The sequence below is a fragment of the Aythya ferina genome, assembly GCF_964211825.1.
Source record: "Aythya ferina genome assembly, chromosome: Z".
NCBI classification, from domain to species: Eukaryota; Metazoa; Chordata; class Aves; order Anseriformes; family Anatidae; genus Aythya; species Aythya ferina.
The window spans coordinates 73,423,694-73,440,402 of record NC_140299.1 but is presented as its reverse complement, the minus strand read 5'-3'; the positions used below and the strand labels follow the sequence as shown (position 1 = coordinate 73,440,402).

At 37.2% G+C, this 16,709-nt stretch overlaps 1 protein-coding gene across 9 annotated transcripts in view; it reads left to right on the top strand.

Moving 5' to 3' along the window:
* The window catches only part of LOC311427063 (atrial natriuretic peptide receptor 1-like), a 58,493-nt gene that overhangs the window by 7,494 nt on the left and 34,290 nt on the right, over positions 1-16,709 (top strand). For 3 of the 9 annotated variants that reach the window (XM_084504057.1, XM_084504050.1, XM_084504049.1), the window contains exons 1-2: positions 13,688-13,772; positions 14,665-14,761. In XM_084504057.1, the coding sequence (XP_084360183.1) occupies positions 13,707-13,772; positions 14,665-14,761 (163 nt within the window). In that variant the 5' untranslated portion in view covers positions 13,688-13,706. Of the gene's footprint in view, positions 1-79; positions 204-9,826; positions 9,940-10,291; positions 10,325-10,429; positions 10,749-12,253; positions 12,430-13,687; positions 13,773-14,664; positions 14,762-16,366; positions 16,471-16,709 lie in introns of those variants that run through there. The other 6 variants (XM_084504053.1, XM_084504055.1, XM_084504054.1 and 3 more) reach the window with 6 other exon arrangements.

The following is a 16,709-nucleotide window of genomic DNA, read 5'->3' as shown; positions in this document are numbered from 1 at the left end:
TTGCCCTAGGACCTGAGACTTTTGTTGCATCAGCAAGTGTTTTTTTTTTTTTTTTTTTTTTGTTTTTTTTTTCTTGTAGATCTCAGACAAGCCAATTCTTTCAGCCCAAAGAAAAATGCAGACCATGCTTTCAGAACAGCAGGCGACACTAACAAACACTGATGCCAGTTCTCACAAGAGACAAGGAAGATGACAATCATGAGGTAATGGCATCATGAGGTAAGTCCAGATATCCCTCGCTTATATCACTCTGGTTCATTTCATGTATCTCCTGAGTATCTCAGAATTCTGAACAGCACTTTGCCATCCCCCCCTAGCAACTGAGACTTATTCTTCCTTTAATGTCCTTTTGTCCTTAGCTAAATCAGACCAAACTAATGTTGAACCTTGTGTTAGGAACCACAGTTCATCAGAGATGACCAGTAAGCCCTGCACCTCTATCTACTTCCTTGCTTGCCTGTCAAGTATCATTCTCCATGAATTCCCATTGCCACCTCCCAGTATCTAGTTTTTATGAAATCACAGGGTGATGTTCCAGTCTTCTGCTGTGCCAGTGGCCAGCACTCAGGAGTAGTCGTCAGAGTTTACAGTAAAGAAAAAGAGGACAGCATAACAGAGCAGTTGGAGTATGTCTACATTCTATCCAGGTCACTTTCAGCCCAGAAATCCAGTGAAACACATTTGTTCAACACTGAAGTAAAAGTACTTTCTCACTGTGTGATGACATGTAAACCACTGTCCTTGCAACTCTGATTTTTGATCCTGCCTGCTACTCTTCGCCTGCTCTCCTGGGTATTTCTTGCTCTGTTCCTTGCTCCTGTAACCACAGGTATTTGAGCTGTTTAGATTCTGTTAGAATACATATAGCCCATAGAACTTCATACAGTCCTATTGTTCATACATGTCTAGGCAAATATGAAATATATTTTCTTTCTGTTTTTCATCTATCCCGGTTTTAACATTTTTCCCCATTTATTGGGCACACTTGTCAACGCTGGTTAACCCAGGTTTCAGTGCACAGTTACAATATGTACACTACAGTGCGCCATATATTGTATATAATATGATTATCTTGCATAACTTGACTTATTTTTAAACAGAAGTGCCTCCCAAGCACACAGGAACAGAGTGAGAAGTGTTGCTTCTTGAGAAAGTCAGAGTCTGGCCTATTGGCTGCCTGCTGTGAACAGAGTGATGATAGGTCATGTTCATTCCATGACTGGAAGTGAAAGTGATCTCAGACTGCTTTTCAGAGAGAAAAGAATTCTCTAGAAAGATCGGGGTTCAAATACATTCTAGTTACAATACAAAAAGATGTAGCTCTACCACAAAAGCTAACTAATTCATTTAATTTGCATCTTCTTCTCTCCACCCCCCCTTCTCCCCTCCCCATCTTTTCTTTTTTTTACCAGAAGAACAAGGTGTAAGTTCGTTTAAGAACTGAACTTATGAGCAGGGTATTTATTGAACCACTGCTACATCAGAAGTAGCAAAAATAACCCCTGTTATTTAAAAGAATGAGCCACTTGTGCTTAACCAAAACCACATAAGTAATCTTGTCTTCAGCTTTACCCTAGCCACAGCTCCCCAGTGGAATTTCAATTTATATCTCTTACATAATCAGAGCACACTTTCAGGGGAGAATTTGACCCTGAGGGAGGCAGGAGGGCTGGAGATACTTGCTAATAGTCATGTGGTAAAAATAATCTTTTCATAAGCCCTGCACGGAACACGAAGAATGCCTTGAAACATGCCCTAGCTAGTATCAGAAATATCCAAGCCAGAGATGAAAAGCATCCTTTTGCTCAAATGTAAAGGGGAAAAATCTCTTAAGATATTCTATAATACTTTTAATGAGTCATGCTCAATGTGCTAATGAGTTCATCACAAGCCACCATTTAAAACGACATACCTTTCTCATCAGCACAGAAGAAGAAATGATACACCAGTTCCCTGGGCATTCAGGTTTTCATGCACCTCTTCTTTCCTTAAATGCAGAATGCATTAACATCAGGCTGATTTCAGGGTCTCCTTACTCTCAGTCTGTATTTGTTCTCCAATATAAAAGTGAACAAGACTGATGATCCCAGGGAAGCAGCGCTTTCTCTAGGAGCTGTTACAAAAGCAGTATTTTATTTTTATTTTTATTTTTATTTTTATTTTTATTTTTATTTTTATTTTTATTTTTATTTTTATTTTTATTATTTTTTTTCTATATAGTGTACCTCATTTTCCTACCCCTTCTGCAGGTAGCGTGGCTCTTTAATTCCCTGTTGTCATGAGGGGAGCACACTCCTTGCTGGTTTTTGTGACTGGGGAAAGAGTGATATTATGAACCAACGCAACAATTGATAGTGGTCATGCAGTAGTGTAGAGCTATCAGTGTTAAGAAAATAAAATGCCCATGTAAATTTAGTAAAAATCTCTAACTCCACAGCCAGTCTCAAGCAGATATTCTAGGATAGGAGTATACTTGGAAATCAAAATAAATCAGTGATGGTATTGTTCATTTACTAATACTACAGAAACCCCAGAAAATCCCCCAAAATCAATAATGCCCATTTTTGAAGTTAAATATACATAGAATTCTGTGCTGATAATTACCTAATTACAATGAAAAAAAAAAAAAAAAAACACCACTTGTTTGTTTTCAAAGCATGAGAGCCCAACCTAAAAGCAGCTCATAGGAGAAAGGTGGAGAGCCCTTGCTAGAGCTTCTCAGGCAGCTCTCCCTCACATAACTTCAAAGCTGGATAGCTGTGCTATCAGTGTTGGCTGTGAGCCTAGGCAGCATAGCTTCCAGCAGGGAAGGATATGCCTAGGGTCCTGATAGCCTCTGTCAGGATTGTTAGTGCCTTGTTTATTCCTCACTGTTCATGCACTTACATAAAGAGAGAGGAGATTATGCCAAAAAAATAAGTGACAGTAAACCATAGGGAGTTTCAGTGGGCATCAGGCCTCTGGCTGCTGTTGGTGCCTTTGAGAATCTCCTGCAAGGTGGCTCTTTTGAGAAGCTTACTAGCCAAGGAATTATACAAATTATAGGGGAAGTGAGGGAGATGTAAGTGAGAAGACACAGTTCAGTTCCTGTCTGATCGTTGTCAGAGCAGAACAAAGAAAACACATGATGGCAGAATCATACTGACACCCTATGTATCTTGTTAGCCTGCCTGTACTGGAAACCATTTATGACAGCACTCTGGAGTGCGCTGTCTGAAGGGAGACATACCAAATGACTCTACTACCAGAGGCAGTAGATAAAGCTAATTGGCTAGTAGCCCTAAGCAATATGAAGGTAAAATCATGGAAACCACAAATCCTCTTTATAAAACCGATTTAGTATGCCTACATTTTTCTTCGCAGTGTGTTCTCAAGTTCTTCAGTCTGAGGCTAGTGTGTCGTTGGAATAAGTGAAGATACGTGCCAGCCATCTCAGTCAAATTGAGGCTAAGTGCTACATCAAATGATAACTGCATGTGACTTTACAAAAGCATATATTAGGTTATCCCTACAGGTGAATTACTTTGGGTATTTAGATAAATTCTAGCCAATTTTCTTTCCTGTGTCTTCTGTCAGCACTTCAGACACTGTTCTTTATGTCAAAGCTACTGTGTAAATAGTAGATTAATCTCCATTTGGGTGCTAACATGACAGAAATAGAAGTTGCTCTCCAGTGTTGTCTGTTAGAAGGACAGCATGTCTGACTTCAGCAGAGGAAGTAATGTACCCAAAGAAGCAGAGAATCCTGAATGGCGTGGCAATCTTTTCACGTTCAGTAGTGTTTGAAAACCCTCACTTCTCTCACTGGACTAGGTCTGACAACTAGTCAGTTGCGAAACAGTCTGCAAGATGGCTTCATGCCAAACTGGACATTTACCAAGTTCACTCCACTTGAGGCACAGATTTACAAAGTTAATTGAGATGAAGCTTCCATCAGCAGATAGACTGGGATGATAAACAAAGAATGTTTCCTACCTCTTTCTGGAAATGTGACATTTATTTTAATTAAAATATGAAAGAGGTTTTGTGATTAAGATCCTGGTCTGCATTTGGGATCACCAGTCTCTGTCCATAGGGAATGTACTCATTCCTACAGTCAACACATCTATTCTGCTTACCATTATGTGTTTTCTTTAATCACTCTGTATTTCAGTATTATGTTGCTCAAACTGGGATAACCCTTTCTCCTTGTGAAGAAATACAGGAAAAACTTTGTGTAAGGCACCTTGGACTAGACTACCAAGGAATGGATAAAGGTCACACTAAAGGTCATTAAAAACAGGTCAAACAAACATCTGTCTTGTCTGACATACACAGAAATGGCCATAACTTGAGGAAATAGTTCAGGACCCCTGTTTCATTTCTGGGTTTTTCCAAAGAGATCATCCAAAGATTAAATGATCTTTCAGTTGCAAAAGGCCAAAAAATGCCCATCCCAGTGACCTCTCAACATCTCTTAGGAATCACTGGTCTCATGAGTCCCAAGAGATTCAGAGGCTATTGTGGCATATAAGGATGTCTTTCTATTTGGGGTGGAGGAAGGGTTGAAACATCAATAAATGTGCAATAATAATGTAGATAAAAATATAGGCAGAAAATCATTCAAGAATTCTGTAAACAGAAATGAGTCATGCAGTGAGAATGGAGGAAGAAAGGAAAACCCCGTTAAGGCAAAATGTAGATTTCAGTCAAATGTCACTGCAACCGGTGGAGTGACCAGTGCATCTATGGAGCATGATGCATGTAAGAACAGAAATATCCCTCAGCTGCTATCACTCACTGACTACTAGATCCTCTCTAGTAGGTCTTAATAACAGACAAGATTTCTGTTTTTAAGAACTGCAGACATCCATAACATTTCTGCCTGTGTAGGAGGACTGAAAGATGGGAGGCATTTGAGAACATCAGTGATGTTCCGCTCAATTTCTTTCCAAACAGAATTGTTCTGTGCTGAACTGGGACCAACTCTCCTTAAGCCTCTTAGACAGTCATCCTGTCAAACTGAAATACATTCTCACGTTCTCTGTCTTACGGAATGCCCTTTCAACAACTACAGCCTTGACATGCTTCATTACAGTAACACAAATCCAATGATTAATTCAAGCAAATCCCTTGGTGCAGAAATCTCTTTTAAGTTATATACTTAGACTAAGATTTTCTAAAGGTTAATCACTTTGAAAATGATTCTGGTAAATGGTTCTGGTAATATTGCTAGAAATTACTTTTCTAAAATATCTCAAAGTACATATTTAACAAGTTTTATTCAGCAATATTTTAACTACTGTTATTTTCTATATATATGGCATATGGATATTTTAGATATAAAATTGTTCACTTTTACAAACTTTAATGAAAATGTACGTCTTTATCAATAGCAACAGTGATATTGCTCATAGAACTTTGAAATATCTTTATTTTCTGTTCATTTGATACTAGAAGTTATTATTAAGTTAAGGAATTACATGGGAAGCATGTTTGTTAAGTGACCATCAGAGCACAGCCAATAGATATAAATCTGCAAAATTGAAGTTATTAAAGAAACTTTATTTAAATCAGGAGAAACGTCCCCCCCCTTCTCCCCCCCCCCTTTTTTTTGTTTTGTTTTGTTTTGTTTTCAGGTGCAAAATCTTTCTAAGAGGGGAAGCCAAAGAGACGTGTTAATGCATTGAGAAAACCAAGTAGCAGTAGGCGGAATACTTTATACTGGACTGAGTCTGACTGTTAATAAAATAACTCATAGTACAATGCAATGTTAAGATGTTAACGCAAATTATGGGGCTGCAGATAATCAGATAATGTGCAAGCAAAAAAAAAAAAAAAAAAAAAAAAAAAAAAAGGAAAAATATTAAGTTCGAGATGACCAACATCTTTATTCAAACCTGTTTTTGATTTCCTTCATATACATAGAGTTGTAGACAGACCTGAATAATGTCTTACTCACTAATCTCTCACTTCTTTTTAGCATGGTGCCTATATTTATATTGCAAAACAGTCACCACTGGTTTTCTTTTTAAAATTTTCAGGATTTAAATGCAGAAGCAGCAGTGTGCTACCCAAATATCTAGGATAGATTGTAAAGTTAGATAATCACCAACCATTCATTTCCATCCATCTTTAATTCAGTATTCCTAGACCGGCTTCTTGTTCTTGGCCACTTTCCAGGAATTCTGAACTCTGTGACGGACAAGTAGCTATAAAGGTAATGTATGGTCCTTACAGTCCTTGAACCATGATATTAATGCCATGTGAATATTTGGCATCCCTACTGAAGAAAATAGGATCAGTCTGGTAATCTGTTGGCTGCTGTAGGATCTAAGAAGTTGTAATCCTTAGCTTTCCTGCCAACAAATTCCTCATTAAGCACAAGATATCCTGAAACAAATCACTAGTAAAACCTCTCCAGGTGTTAATATATGTAGAGTTCTTCTAAGCAGATAATTCTAGCCAAAAATTATGTTTTTTCTACTCTCTTTCTGTCATTGCGCCAAGCTGAAATAGTCTAAAGGTTTCCATATATTGCAATGTGTGATTTGGGTTAAATGCTCATAGTGAAGCACAGGGAAGCACAGCACAACTGAGGTTTATGATTTCATTACCAAAACAAAATTCCAACCTGAAACTTTATGTTAGTTCATTCACTCTTGGTTCATTCAAGCTTTTATGAGTGCACCCAAGCAGATTTTAAATTGACCTACAACCACTTTCAAGATGAATAGGGCACACGTTGCATCAAAGTAACTCTTTCATGCATTTATGATGTGACAGATTGTGAAGTTCAAGCATGTCAACTAAGGTTCTTAAGGTGAATTTGGGCTGAGCCAGAATTCCAGGGAAAATATCCAGAAGAGCTGAATCATAACTGACATTCAGTGTTGACAGTGACTTCAGAAAACAGAAATAGCACTAGACACATCTTTTCAGCATGGCTAGGCAGAGATCTATTTCACCTGTGTACCAGGTCATGTCTCAAACAGAAGTTGTCCATCACCTCCAGGGATGGTGAAATTGGAGTCATCAGACTTAAGATAACTCAGGTTGGAAGGAACCTCAGGAGATCTTTGCCCAGGCCCAACTACGTGTCAGTGTTTATTTCCACAATATTGTTTCATCAACTATAGGACGCTGTCTAAGGGTCAGATGCTACCCAAGCTCAATAAGGCAGTGAAATAAAATCCTTCTGTTGCTCTTCCAGGTTGGAGCTGACAGGGGCACAAACATCAACAGTCTGAAAGTGGGGCTGCCCCTAAGGCAAGTGCTGATTTTTCAGAGAGGTTCAGCAAAAGTGTGGTGGAGTGTTTCCAGCCTGCACTGAGCAGATGTAGGGTAGGGTAAAAGAGGAGGAGGAGGCAGAACATCTGCAGCAGCTGGAGTTGCTAGGATTGGCTTGCCTAGCAACCCCCCTTCTTAGGCAGGGGCATCTAATTCAGCAGCAACAGCAACTACAGAAGCAGCCCAGACACTTGGTGAGCTGGATGCATGTTAGGGAATATGAGAGCTATCAAAACACTTGCCTTAGGGCTCCGAATCCTCCTCAGTTTATTGGTAGGTAAACTATGGAGATCCTTTTACTGTAATGTGTTCCTCTGGTCCATGCATACTATAGGAATGGTAGATGGCTTATTGCAGTGAGATGGCTATTTTATTAATGTGCATCTATACAAGGTTAATAGCAGAATATGTTGGAAAAAATATAATTCTATCTTATTCCTTAAATAACTGGATTAGTAATTGCAAAGTCCAGTAGATGATTATTTTCCAATAATATATAAAGAAAAATAATTATTTTACTAATTGAGGACTAAACCCAGGGTGTATTATCACCTGTTCATATATAGCCTAGAATGTCTATTTTAATACCTGATTCGTATAAATATGTATAAAATTTATAATACATATACAGGCATAATCATTTATATTCTGCAACTGTTCGAATTCACTCTGTATGCTATTATGATGCTGTGTTCTACATTTAATAGGCGTATGCAATCTTAATATTGTCTATAATTACATATTGTAACATATGTATAATTAATTATATTTTATTATTAAATCTATAATGAAAAATGATCATGGAAAGAATTTCAATGTAGGAAGATAGCATTTTAAAAGCAAGGAGAAAAACTCTTTAAATCAAACGTTTCTCTGCATATGGTCCTAGAACTGCCCATATTTTATAGAGGAAAACTTCTGCAAGAGACAGTTTAGTTAAGTCACTACATTATCTCAGGTCTAATTTCTTTTAAGTTATATACTTAGACTAAGATTTTCTAAAGGTTAATCACTTTGAAAATGAAATTCCTGTTGGATTCTCTGAGAACTGCAAGTTCTTTTTTTCTTATCCAGTCCTTTTAAGGGTTTTCCATCATGTGTTTTACCACATTATGAAGACCAACACAATTTTCAGCTAGAGAATCACTATTACTTGCTAGATTTCTCATTACGAGTACTCTGTGAAATTCCAGATGTCATCAGTCTTTCCACCTTCTCTTTAGACAAAGAAAAAATACGGATTGCTTTACACAGTGAAAATCTTAGAATGTTACATGCCTTCCACAACAGCTCATGTACTGGCCAATTGTCTAAACTACAACGTGTTCTCTTAAAGGGAAATACTACTTTGAGTTTGCAATATATCCAAGACAACAGTCTTCATACAACCTGCAGGTTATGTGCTATTTCATGCTTCATGTACCTGCTACTTCATACCTCAAGTTTTGATATACTTTTTAAATCATTTTTGAGATGAATTATATATTTAGTCTTATGTAGTGCTGCAGAGCAAACTCTGCTGCAACAGCAGAACAATTCTTCCTAAGATGCTATATCAATTAGAGTGGACCTAACAAATGCATTTACATGTATAAAAGTGTAAATTTGTTCAGTATGCACAACGACTTAAGAGTCCAGTGCAAACTACTTGTCACCTTACCAATGAATGTTATTTGCATTTTTAAGGTTTGTGTGTGTTGTGAAGTATGTATAACATCCTAGATGGCAGTCAGAAGAAGCAATTTCTTAGTTGTAATTTTCAATGTCCTGTAATTACCTTTTCATAAAAATCTTTCTCTGATCTGTCATGCTTTCATACTGCCTCCCAGCTCCATTCCTTTGTGTAAACTATGTAACTGTTTGTTCCTTCTGCTGCAGTTGAGTTAAACTGTCATCAAAGATTAATCATCTAACATTAAGCTTTCAGGTTGTTAGGAACAAGTATGCCATTACCTCTTTTTTATTTTATGATTATCATGCTTTTAGCCTAAGGCCTCTTTCTTTGGAATTCTTTCAAACTTCCAATATTTGGGAGAGTGAGAGAAATGTAAAGATACTACAAAGATATGTGATGGTGTGCTTTATGCAAGGCTTCAAAGCTTGCTTCCTGTGCTCCAGAATTTCACCATACCCTAATCTGGTGTCAGTTCAACATTTCCAACAAATTGAAGACAATCAATAATGTACAATACAAAATGTATGACAATATTTAGTCTTTTAATTAAATTACCATGTATTCCGGAGAGAATCAGATGTTGTTTCTTGATCTTGCTAATCCAGGCTCATCTATGATCTGAGTTTCACTGAACCACATCATGAGCTCACATAATTTTCACTTTACTTGAATATGAGTTGGTTTGCAGACAGAACAGATGAGGAAAAACAGCGGGTGGGAGGAAAAAACACTTAAGCCAGTTAAAACTAATGCAGTAGAACAAGAGAAATTAAAATAATAATAATATCAGCAGAAAGCCTGGAGTACCAGCAGCATAAGGAGAACGCTCAAGAAGCCCATGCTGGAAGGTCTCTTTTGACATGTACACTTCTTTATGTCAATGTGGAACTACTATACAGGATCAACACTTTTTGTGGGCTGCTAGGTAGAACCGCAAAGCACCTTCTGCAGGGAGATGACATGTGAACAAATGGTTACCATGATCCAGTGGATGTGTAAGTACTTGCTATGCTGAGGTAATGTGTCCATATGCCAAAACCCGGCAATTTCTTGTGGCTCTCCCCACTGCATCACTCTGCTATTATGAAGGGAAGGGAGTACAAGGCCACCAGCTGCTGCCTCACCTCATTCCCAGGAGAGAACCTGAGATAAAGCCAGTTCTGTGCTGCTTGTAGACAGGTGACACTGAAGGTATCCCATTTGTGGCACCTTTTGCATCAAAAGGAAGTTATACTTGAACCAATCTGCGCACACAGAGGAATTGGTCTCCCGTTGTTCTGCTGTTAAACCACTAGAGGGAAGTCTCAGAGTGCTCTGGGCTTTTTTGCAAACATGATGACGGTCCGAAGCTTCTGTTTTATGCCAGGTGGTGCTGGGCTGGTATGTCGCAGTACAAAATGCAGTCAGACCATTCATTTAGCATGCTTTTTATTAGAGCTAAGATTGTAAAAAGAGAATATCAAAAATAATCTTATGTCCTCTCAGAAGCTGGGAACCCAGGCCCTGAAGCACTGAATGGGAATCCAACCAACATGCAGTGTGTCGTGCAGACCTTCTACGTAGCACAGCGTGTCCCCCTTTGGTCATTCACAACATTATATGATTTTCTTTCAAGGAAACAACTCTACTTATAATTTCTACAGTGAAAACAGAAACACCTCGCTCATGAGACCTTCTTTCTGTGCAAAGATAACAGCATGAACACACAAGTGGAATAATCACTGGGTCCAGGGTGTTTGTGCAGCATAACACCAGACTGGTGGCCGCGCAGCCCAGCATGGCACAGGTTCACTGAGTCCTCAAAGTACAGTGGTGTTTTGGTCACGAATGCCTGGAATTTGTTATCTTTAGAGTTATAATATCCCTCTGTGTGAATACATGCATATAGCATATAAGATTTCAACCACTTGCTTCTATAAAAGCCCTCTCTTTAGGAAACATAAATGGTTATGCAATTTTTTCACCAACCCAATCAATTCACTTTACTTAATACTTGCCCAAATTTTCACATTTTTCCCTCAATTGTCCCTCTTGATTCAATACAGAATACATTTGTGTACTCCATCAAAATATTTATAAAAAAAATTATTTTTTTTTCAGTTTCTAAATCTGTCTTTTCCTGTGTACAAATAAAGTGATCTTATAACATCTGGCTAATAACATAATCTGCATAGTAGAATTTCATATTTCAAGGAATTGTGTTTAAAATACTATTTTTTCAAAGAAAAAACAATGCTGAAAAAAAAAGATGTCTTTCAAATTCCATCATTTTGAAATTACAGATGAGACCTAGTATTGATTTTTGAGACTGTTTTATGTGGCAAATAATTGTCTTTCTAGAAAATTTGATCCAATTAAATAGCATAAAAGTCTTTATTTTGACTGCAGCTTGTTACCAAGACAAGAACTGTCTGGAAAGCTTGAATTACATATTAAATAAATATCTTCAAAGATATTTGAAGGTTTAATCATAGAAATTTTTGTTCTGGTAATATTGCTAGAAATTACTTTTCTAAAATATCTCAAAGTACATATTTAACAAGTTTTATTCAGCAATATTTTAACTACTGTTATTTTCTATATATATGGCATATGGATATTTTAGATATAAAATTGTTCACTTTTACAAACTTTAATGAAAATGTACGTCTTTATCAATAGCAACAGTGATATTGCTCATAGAACTTTGAAATATCTTTATTTTCTGTTCATTTGATACTAGAAGTTATTATTAAGTTAAGGAATTACATGGGAAGCATGTTTGTTAAGTGACCATCAGAGCACAGCCAATAGATATAAATCTGCAAAATTGAAGTTATTAAAGAAACTTTATTTAAATCAGGAGAAACGTCCCCCCCCTTCTCCCCCCCCCCTTTTTTTTGTTTTGTTTTGTTTTGTTTTCAGGTGCAAAATCTTTCTAAGAGGGGAAGCCAAAGAGACGTGTTAATGCATTGAGAAAACCAAGTAGCAGTAGGCGGAATACTTTATACTGGACTGAGTCTGACTGTTAATAAAATAACTCATAGTACAATGCAATGTTAAGATGTTAACGCAAATTATGGGGCTGCAGATAATCAGATAATGTGCAAGCAAAAAAAAAAAAAAAAAAAAAAAAAAAAAAAGGAAAAATATTAAGTTCGAGATGACCAACATCTTTATTCAAACCTGTTTTTGATTTCCTTCATATACATAGAGTTGTAGACAGACCTGAATAATGTCTTACTCACTAATCTCTCACTTCTTTTTAGCATGGTGCCTATATTTATATTGCAAAACAGTCACCACTGGTTTTCTTTTTAAAATTTTCAGGATTTAAATGCAGAAGCAGCAGTGTGCTACCCAAATATCTAGGATAGATTGTAAAGTTAGATAATCACCAACCATTCATTTCCATCCATCTTTAATTCAGTATTCCTAGACCGGCTTCTTGTTCTTGGCCACTTTCCAGGAATTCTGAACTCTGTGACGGACAAGTAGCTATAAAGGTAATGTATGGTCCTTACAGTCCTTGAACCATGATATTAATGCCATGTGAATATTTGGCATCCCTACTGAAGAAAATAGGATCAGTCTGGTAATCTGTTGGCTGCTGTAGGATCTAAGAAGTTGTAATCCTTAGCTTTCCTGCCAACAAATTCCTCATTAAGCACAAGATATCCTGAAACAAATCACTAGTAAAACCTCTCCAGGTGTTAATATATGTAGAGTTCTTCTAAGCAGATAATTCTAGCCAAAAATTATGTTTTTTCTACTCTCTTTCTGTCATTGCGCCAAGCTGAAATAGTCTAAAGGTTTCCATATATTGCAATGTGTGATTTGGGTTAAATGCTCATAGTGAAGCACAGGGAAGCACAGCACAACTGAGGTTTATGATTTCATTACCAAAACAAAATTCCAACCTGAAACTTTATGTTAGTTCATTCACTCTTGGTTCATTCAAGCTTTTATGAGTGCACCCAAGCAGATTTTAAATTGACCTACAACCACTTTCAAGATGAATAGGGCACACGTTGCATCAAAGTAACTCTTTCATGCATTTATGATGTGACAGATTGTGAAGTTCAAGCATGTCAACTAAGGTTCTTAAGGTGAATTTGGGCTGAGCCAGAATTCCAGGGAAAATATCCAGAAGAGCTGAATCATAACTGACATTCAGTGTTGACAGTGACTTCAGAAAACAGAAATAGCACTAGACACATCTTTTCAGCATGGCTAGGCAGAGATCTATTTCACCTGTGTACCAGGTCATGTCTCAAACAGAAGTTGTCCATCACCTCCAGGGATGGTGAAATTGGAGTCATCAGACTTAAGATAACTCAGGTTGGAAGGAACCTCAGGAGATCTTTGCCCAGGCCCAACTACGTGTCAGTGTTTATTTCCACAATATTGTTTCATCAACTATAGGACGCTGTCTAAGGGTCAGATGCTACCCAAGCTCAATAAGGCAGTGAAATAAAATCCTTCTGTTGCTCTTCCAGGTTGGAGCTGACAGGGGCACAAACATCAACAGTCTGAAAGTGGGGCTGCCCCTAAGGCAAGTGCTGATTTTTCAGAGAGGTTCAGCAAAAGTGTGGTGGAGTGTTTCCAGCCTGCACTGAGCAGATGTAGGGTAGGGTAAAAGAGGAGGAGGAGGCAGAACATCTGCAGCAGCTGGAGTTGCTAGGATTGGCTTGCCTAGCAACCCCCCTTCTTAGGCAGGGGCATCTAATTCAGCAGCAACAGCAACTACAGAAGCAGCCCAGACACTTGGTGAGCTGGATGCATGTTAGGGAATATGAGAGCTATCAAAACACTTGCCTTAGGGCTCCGAATCCTCCTCAGTTTATTGGTAGGTAAACTATGGAGATCCTTTTACTGTAATGTGTTCCTCTGGTCCATGCATACTATAGGAATGGTAGATGGCTTATTGCAGTGAGATGGCTATTTTATTAATGTGCATCTATACAAGGTTAATAGCAGAATATGTTGGAAAAAATATAATTCTATCTTATTCCTTAAATAACTGGATTAGTAATTGCAAAGTCCAGTAGATGATTATTTTCCAATAATATATAAAGAAAAATAATTATTTTACTAATTGAGGACTAAACCCAGGGTGTATTATCACCTGTTCATATATAGCCTAGAATGTCTATTTTAATACCTGATTCGTATAAATATGTATAAAATTTATAATACATATACAGGCATAATCATTTATATTCTGCAACTGTTCGAATTCACTCTGTATGCTATTATGATGCTGTGTTCTACATTTAATAGGCGTATGCAATCTTAATATTGTCTATAATTACATATTGTAACATATGTATAATTAATTATATTTTATTATTAAATCTATAATGAAAAATGATCATGGAAAGAATTTCAATGTAGGAAGATAGCATTTTAAAAGCAAGGAGAAAAACTCTTTAAATCAAACGTTTCTCTGCATATGGTCCTAGAACTGCCCATATTTTATAGAGGAAAACTTCTGCAAGAGACAGTTTAGTTAAGTCACTACATTATCTCAGGTCTAATTTCTGGCTAGATCAAAGTAATAAACTGATCCCTAAGAAGTTGTCATTTTTTGCTTCAAAAGTTGAAGAAACAAGTCAAAATATGCCAGGTTCTGTTTCTATGCTTGTTTTATTTTCTTTAGAAGAAATACAAACTTTCCAAATGAAACTCATCTTTCCCCTGTTTCTATAGTGTCAATTTGTACGCTTTTTTTTTGGCAGGTCATGTTAGCGGGGGGATGGCATGATTTAGACAACAAAGACTATGACTGTTGGCCCCTGGAAAAACCAGATGAGTATAACATGCTGGACTGCGGAGGTGAGTTCTAAAGCTGCTCATAGAAGATCATATCTTGCTTGAGAAACCCAAACTGAAGTGCTCAGAATAATACCTAACTCATAGCGAATGTTTCATGTGGTGTAAGGCATCTGAGTCAGTAACAACATTTTTTTCTAGAGAAAAAGTGAAAGAAAATAGTCAAAAGAAAGTTCTGAGTAATTATTTGTCCAATATTCATTGATTCCAAAAGAAAAAGTAATAGCAACAGCTGAATCCCTTCCCCCAGAAAATAATTGAAAACATTTCATTTCTCATTAGAAAACCAAATGCAACTTAATCCAAACAAAGCAGGCAGTCAGCTCTGCATTGCAGCAAATTCTATTGAGTCATTCCTGAAATTTTATACTGTCATTTCAAAAGTGGACTGTTTAAATCCTCCAGCCAGTAAATAAAATTACCATTTCTGCACATAGTGCTTCCCTCTCCTTGCTCAACACTGTTCCATGAGTACTTAAAATCTGAGATCTTTAACCACTTATTCCAATCATTTTCAAAATTGAATTTACATGATGATATAATACAAAGTGTGTTGTTTTTTTTTTTTTTAATCTTTGAAATTGCTTGAGATTTAAAAATAATTAAAGAATAATTGAAATATGGGAAATTCAATTTAAATGTAAAAAAAGCTTTTATTCTCTGTGGGTGATGAAACATTGGAAGAGGTTGCCCAGAGATGTGGTTTCTCCATCCTTGGGGATATTCAAAACCCAACTTTGCAAAGGACTGAGCAACATGTGACTGTGCCTTGCAGCAGGGGACTCTGCCTTGAACAAGATCAGGCTGGACTGAATGATTTCCAGAGATAATTTCTGTTTTCAACTGTACTGTGATTCTGTGACTCTGTAACTGGGAATAAAGGGCTAAATAACTGCTGTAAAAGAACACTTTTGTTTGTGTTAGAAAAGATTAGATCAGAGACCTTTTCCCTTCCCTTCCCTTCCCTTCCCTTCCCTTCCCTTCCCTTCCCTTCCCTTCCCTTCCCTTCCCTTCCCTTCCCTTCCCTTCCCTTCCCTTCCCTTCCCTTCCCTTCCCTTCCCTTCCCTTCCCTTCCCTTCCCTTCCCTTCCCTTCCCTTCCCTTCCCTTCCCTTCCCTTCCCTTCCCTTCCCTTCCCTTCCCTTCCCTTCCCTTCCCCCCCTTTTTTTTTAATTTTTAATTTTTTTAGAAAACAACAAGTTTACCTGAGAAATTCTAGTAGTTATATAACACTCCAGGAAATAAACTACTGGGTCCTACTCTGAACTCAATACTGTAGTCAAACATTTTCTGAAGAGTTCGGACTGAAGAGAGGAATTGAAAGACTATCTACATGGCTGTCAACCAAGGATTTTATTCGTGTATAAATTTATTATTGTTTTAACATTGGAACTTATCAGAACATATAACTTGTTTGAAGCTGTTCTTATTAAATCAGTGTGAACTGAGTACAAAGGAAACAAATATGAGCAGGTTTTATGATTAACATATACCCTTTAGAACCAGTTTTAGAATGAACACCAAGCTTTATCCTGCCTTTCTCTGTGATTCTTCCTTGCAATCCCCGGGCACTTATGAAAGCAAAGTGAAAGGCATCTACTGCAGCTTTATTGCTGTCAATTTGACTTCTAACACAAGATCTTCAAAACACTTAGATGTGGGAGTATCTATCATTGAAATAAGAGTTTTGTTTATTTTTGTGAGACCTTTAAAGGTGAGTAAAAAGTAATTTTTCTGAAGTTTATGCTGACCTTCTACATTCATTCTCTTACATTCTCTGAACCTCAGCTCTCTTACCTTTTAGTGCAAATTGCTCTTTGTAGCAAGAGCTTTTTTATTTTTATTTTTTTTATTTTTATTTTTTTTTTAACCTTTGTTTACTTTACTTCTTATAAAACTACTTTGCAAGGGGGAGGTGATGCCTAGAGGTTCTTCTACCATTTGCTTCTTTAT